This window comes from Setaria italica, chromosome III, assembly GCF_000263155.2.
Source record: "Setaria italica strain Yugu1 chromosome III, Setaria_italica_v2.0, whole genome shotgun sequence".
In the NCBI taxonomy this organism is placed as follows: Eukaryota; Viridiplantae; Streptophyta; class Magnoliopsida; order Poales; family Poaceae; genus Setaria; species Setaria italica.
In genome coordinates, this window is record NC_028452.1 from 35,477,772 (window position 1) to 35,483,586 (window position 5,815).

Genomic DNA, 5,815 nt, shown 5'->3' on the forward strand with positions numbered 1-5,815 from the left:
CGGGCAGCGACGACGGCGGAACGATCTCGTTGCGCCGTGGTGCAAGCTGCCTGCGGAGCGATCTCATGGTACTCATGCTGAGCAAATGAGCAACACAAACGTTAGGCGTTATGAAAAGTCGATGATGGTACAGCTTTTGGGACATCTAGGAGTGCGTTAAATACCAAGCTCGTCATCTGTCACATAACTGATTTGCCTTCTGCGTCGTATAGTACAAACCGCAAAAACCGCGAATTCGTCATTTACCTTCTCGAACCTGACCGCAACTGCATAATCACATTGGCATACACTCGGCGGGATATCAGAGAAGAGTAAAGGATAAAAGGCATACCACTCCATTCAAATCCAAAACAAACAGCCGCCTACATTACGATCGAGCATGTTCAGGCTCAACATAAACTGGAGTTTTTTGTTACATGTCCGGCTCCCAAAAACAAGTGGGAATTTATTGCTCGATCACAGAACTTAGCAAGTTCAATCCATACCCAGAGGTTATATATAGTGGAGGGCGCAGTAACCTGTTTGCACAAAACCCATGGAAACAAAAGCGCTCCCGAAACCAGCATCCCTCTAACTTAGTAGGGCTCCACAGGAGCACGGAATTTGGCACCAGCGTAGACAGCGGCAGCACCAAGCTCTTCCTCGATCCTAAGAAGCTGTTCCAATCCAACCAATAGAACATGTTAGCAAAATTGTCAACTCAGACTACCCAAGATCAGTTCTGCAAGTAAGAAATTTAAAAGGACTACAAAAGAAGTAGCATTGATAGTGCCAAATAGCATTTCTGAGAGTTCCAAGTCATTGCAAAAGAATGAAGCTACCAAAATATGTTTGAATGAAATATTACAGAACTTGAGAATCACTTGCCTGGTTGTACTTGGCAAGACGCTCTGATCGGCAGGGAGCTCCAGTCTTGATCTGACCCTGTTACAGAAAGAGGTACAGATATAGTAAGCATCAAAAGAGGTACAGGTATAGCAAGCATCAGCATCAAAACAAGGTTATTGTTGCAGAGATTTTGGTTAACAAAAAAGGTGTTGTATGTATCTAACATCTTTTTTATGCTAGATATACAAAGATCCTGACTTACCGTGGCCAAGCCAACCGCCAAATCAGCAATGAATGTGTCCTCAGTCTCACCACTAATGAAACCAAAAAAATTAACATCAGAAATGATACTAAGTTAACTGATGGACAGTGTCACTGCAGCTATATGCATACCTCCTGTGACTGGTCATCACACCCCAGCCAGCATGCTTTGACATCTTCACTGCTTCGATACTCTCGGTCACAGAACCAATTTGGTTAACCTGAAAAATGGTGAATTTTCAACATTCCAATAACAAAGTGCAAACATGTCTTGAGCACAAGAACAAATTGAACAGAAAATGCAGGGTACGATAAACACCTTGAGCAGAAGAGCATTGCATGACTTCTCCTTGATAGCCTTTGCAACCCTCTGAAAACACATGAATTAATTATAATTACTAACTGCCTAAAAAAACTTAAGTTGAACCATCTCATGACGAAACAAACAATATGCTCACAGTGGGGTTGGTGACAAGGAGGTCATCACCAACAATCTGCACTTGCTCTCCAATTTCTTCAGTCATCTTAGCATAGTGAACCCAGTCATCCTGATCAAATGGGTCTTCAATGGAGACAATGGGGTATTCACTCACAAATGACTTGTATACGTTCTTCAAGCTGTCTCCAGATATCTTCTGGGAACCATCATTGTTCTAAAACAACAGAAAATAGGATTACAAACGGAAACCAGTCTAAAGTCCATATGCTATGTAAAAAATGAAAATGAAACAGTGAGGCTACCTCCTCCTTGAAGTTGAGGTCATATGTCTTGTCCTTGTCATTGTAGAACTCAGAAGCAGCAACATCCATACCGATGACAACCTAGCATTCAGATAATAACAAAGATCAACTTCCACAGATCTAATTTTACACTGGGAAACACAACGGTCCCTCTGTTTTGTCCATGGCCTCAAGATAATATGTTCAGCAAATTTCCACTTCCTAACCCCAGTTAAATGCTTTGAACGAAGACAAGTGGTTATATTATGCTATTTCATAGCGAGTACGGATGGTAATTTCTCATTAATTTTTTCTTTAAACCCATATTTCCTTTGTTAGTGTGCACGGTGCATTGTGGACAAATAAAGTGAAACAGACATAGCAGCAACTTAAATCAAGCAGACAAACCTTTCCGGTGTATCCAGCCTTCTCAATTGCAGTCTTTAGGAGCTCAAGTCCTTCCTTGTTTTCCTACAAGTTAGGAAAGAGGGAAAAGTTAAATCATGACTTAAAAAAGTGTCCTCATGCTTATTGGCATCTTTAAGGACAAATAAAGATCTTGCACATTAAGACAGGATCTAACCTGAATGTTAGGAGCAAAACCACCCTCATCACCAACATTGGTGGCGTCCTGCCCATACTTCTTCTTGATAACAGACTGCAAAAAATAAGAAAGGATATATAAATTTGATACAACTGAGTCTGGTAATACGAGACAACCAAATGATGGCATGAACAAGATGAGAATTACCTTCAGGTTGTGGTAAACTTCAACACCCATTTTCATAGCCTCCTTGAAGGAGGCAGCTCCAGTAGGCAGGATCATGAACTCCTGTATTGTAAAGAGCATAACTAACATTGCAGGCAAATAAAACAAGATAAGGTGTCAAAATTAAGTTCAAAGATTTACCTGCATAGCAAGCTTGTTTCCAGCATGAGAACCACCATTGATGACATTAAATGCAGGGACAGGCAAAACTAATTGCTTGTTGCCAGCAAGATTGGCAATGTGCTGCAACATAAAAACATTCAAAAACATGAGAAGATGCATATTGAAAAGTAGAAGAGACTAAAAATTAAGGTTAACAAGTGACAAACCTGGTACAGAGGAATTTTCTTGATGCTAGCTCCAGCTTTGCAAACAGCTAGTGACACAGCCAAGATGGCATTAGCACCGAGCTGAATACAGCAGAAAGTAAAGCCAAGAAAAAGCATCAGATTTGCAAATAAAATATCAGAATGCTTTCGCATACAGTGCTACCAAATCCTCAAGTATACATAATACCTTTTGCTTGCACCATCCCCACTCATTCTTAGTGCCATCAAGCTGTTGAACCATAAAGTTGTCAATCTCAGTCTGAGCCGTAGGGTCCTGCAGAACAAACAGAACGGCTAATTAATAATATACTTGACCTCTAGTTATAACAGAACCATGGGATAGGAGGGCAACAGGACACAAACCTTGCCAACAAGAGCAGGTCCAATGATAGAGTTCACATTGTTAACAGCCTGAGTCAAGCGAAAAGTAATGTAAGCATATAGATAATTAAATGAACTAAGCCTGAAAATAATATATATTCTCCATCTAAAGTAATTGTGTAGAAAATATCAAAACATTACACAGCAGGTGCAACTGATGTTCCAAAATCAATTAAATAATAAGCTAAGCTTTCATCTAGAACATGTTATGGCACAGGTTGAGCAAGTTGCTTTAACAAGTGACAAACAATCACAATGGAGTTTTCACCATTGACCTTTCCTAGATAACATCATGTGGATTTTGTAGATGACCATTTGTTATTTGTTTATATAGGAAAGATAGTATCCTAAGTGCACATATGAAGCCATGAAAACATTGGACAACTCTATTCTCTGACAGGAACACAAATAGAAAAGAAGACAATTTCAGTTCAGAGAATGGAAGAATACCATATTGTACAGCAAACACTTTCAGATAAAAGCACAAAATTGGTCCTAACATTGCCCAGCATACAAAAAGCATCACATCTCAAGACAGTGAAGCTAAGGTATAAAATAGAAACAGCAGCTCATCTCTAAAATTTAAATAGTGATATAGTTGTATTTCACATAAGAAAAATAGCAAATGTACCTGCATTCATATAACTCGGAACAAATTATAATGACTGAATGACAAGCATAACGGCAAAACATTACACTGCCTATCAAGGTCTACACAGCTCATAAGCATGAAACTAAAAAAAACACAATAAATGGAACAACATGCAAGCTCTAGGGCAAACCTTGGAAACTCCCTTGCCCAGGTAGTCAGATCCACCATCCCTCAACTCCAAAGCTTCATAAACACCTGCGAATAGGATGGAGTCAGGTTGTTGGACTGTACAAATGGCACAAGATATGCATTCTACAGTGACTTTAAGGCACTGTACAAGAGTATGTATTGACTATAACCCACCAGTTGATGCACCACTGGGAACAGCAGCCCGTGCGAACGTTCCATCTGAGCAGCACACATCAACCTGAGGTATACAAAATGAAATCAGCCTACCAGATCACAGATTTATTAAAAAAAGAAATTTGAACAAGTCAAATGTACGGCCAATAAATACGAAATCAGAAAGGCAACAATAGTCATCAGATCGAACTATTAAGTCCTAGTAACATGGCATTTGAAACTACAAGAGCAAATCGTATGCACCATGCGGATCAAATGGATACAGCAATAAAAAAACTGAATTCGATTTGAGTCAACAATAAGGATGACCTCCAGATCTGCTACCTATCAAAATCCAGCAAAATAATAGCCTAAGCAGATTATAAGGTCAATCAGGAAAACTAAATCTACGACTAAACCGACCAGAAAATGCATATCACACTAGGGGCCAACGAGTCAGATCCTACCCACGCAAAGAAAAGTCAATATCCAACAGTCTATTCCCCAAATCGGGTAAAATCCCCAAAACCTCAACAAAACCCCCAACCCACCTCGCACGAGAAACCAAAAACCACCCCCAACAAAGCTACCTCCCCACGCGAGTTGGATCACACCACAGCACGTCTACCAGAGCAGATCGGAGCACAACGAGCGACGGGCGCTCACGCGCGAAAGAGAGATGTGCATCGATGCCGAGCCCATACCTCAACGGTGGGGTTGCCGCGGCTGTCGAAGATCTGGCGCGCCTTCACGGACTGGATCGTCGCCATCGCCGAACGGACTTGGGGAAGAACCTCTGGTCTAGATCGAGCGGCGGCGGCGGCGGAGAAGGCGATGCGGGATTCGAACCGGGCTGCTTGGATGGGATCGCTGCGGAGGCGGCCGCACAAGTTTATAGGGGTATGGTGCGATGCGGAGCTGGGTGCGGGGTGCGGCCCTGGTTTTCCACGCGCACATCGAATGGAGGGGTGGGGAGATGTGCCAAGTCACTGCAAGTGGGACCAGCAGATAGGTGCTTGTACGACGGCCCACATGGAGGCCTCTCGGGCTGTCACGTGGAGAGTTGGGAAGTTGTGGGCGTGAGGCGGCCGCCGCCCCCGCCGGTCGCACACGAGATGGGGGCAGGTCGCAGCCTCGCAGGAGGAGGGCCGCTGGATTTGGATGGTTGCTCATAAACGAAATTAAAATTGATATACCCTCCGTTTCGTAGATTATTTTTAATTATTTAGATATGTAAATCTTTTACTATAATATCTAGATATAATAGATATTTAAATACATCGCAACTAGAAAAAACAAAAATGAATTACAATCTGAAGTAGCAAATGGTTAGTGTTAGACTATGCTGATATGAAGATGCACGCATCCATCTAATAAAAAGATATATAAACAATAAATGATCCGTGTAACTATATTTATAATAACCAGACAAACATGATTAATGCAACAAACATTGTTGATCTCTTCTACTGCAAACAGACACATGCACCATAACAAACATTAACGGCTAATTAACCTAAAATTAAAATCAATAAAAAACGATAGTGATGGGATCTACGAGTAAGTAAAAAACTATAGTATCCATCGTTATGT

The 5,815-nt window shown here is 41.4% G+C and overlaps 1 protein-coding gene across 1 annotated transcript; it reads right to left on the bottom strand.

Moving 5' to 3' along the window:
* Nucleotides 1-312: 312 nt before the first annotated feature.
* On the bottom strand, nucleotides 313-5,132 carry LOC101781858 (enolase 2). Its single transcript, XM_004962512.4, has 17 exons — nucleotides 4,927-5,132; nucleotides 4,244-4,307; nucleotides 4,071-4,135; nucleotides 3,271-3,318; nucleotides 3,095-3,181; nucleotides 2,908-2,988; nucleotides 2,720-2,821; nucleotides 2,561-2,641; nucleotides 2,393-2,467; nucleotides 2,218-2,280; nucleotides 1,831-1,911; nucleotides 1,548-1,742; nucleotides 1,409-1,459; nucleotides 1,222-1,310; nucleotides 1,091-1,142; nucleotides 868-924; nucleotides 313-656 (listed from the first exon to the last, which is right to left on the bottom strand). The coding sequence occupies exons 1-17, from the start codon at nucleotides 4,990-4,992 to the stop codon at nucleotides 576-578; spliced, it is 1,338 nt and encodes a 445-aa protein (XP_004962569.1). The 5' UTR covers nucleotides 4,993-5,132; the 3' UTR covers nucleotides 313-575.
* Nucleotides 5,133-5,815: the final 683 nt, after the last annotated feature.

Excerpts from the sequence above, each read along its gene's own strand:
- LOC101781858 (XM_004962512.4), bottom strand. The coding sequence starts at position 4,992 with ATGGCGACGATCCAGTCCGTGAAGGCGCGCCAGATCTTCGACAGCCGC. Across the intron at positions 2,281-2,392 it reads GTTTTGCTCCTAACATTCAG|GAAAACAAGGAAGGACTTGA; the intron begins GTTAGATCCTGT and ends CCTAACTTGTAG. Across the intron at positions 1,912-2,217 it reads AGGCTGGATACACCGGAAAG|GTTGTCATCGGTATGGATGT; the intron begins GTTTGTCTGCTT and ends TCTGAATGCTAG.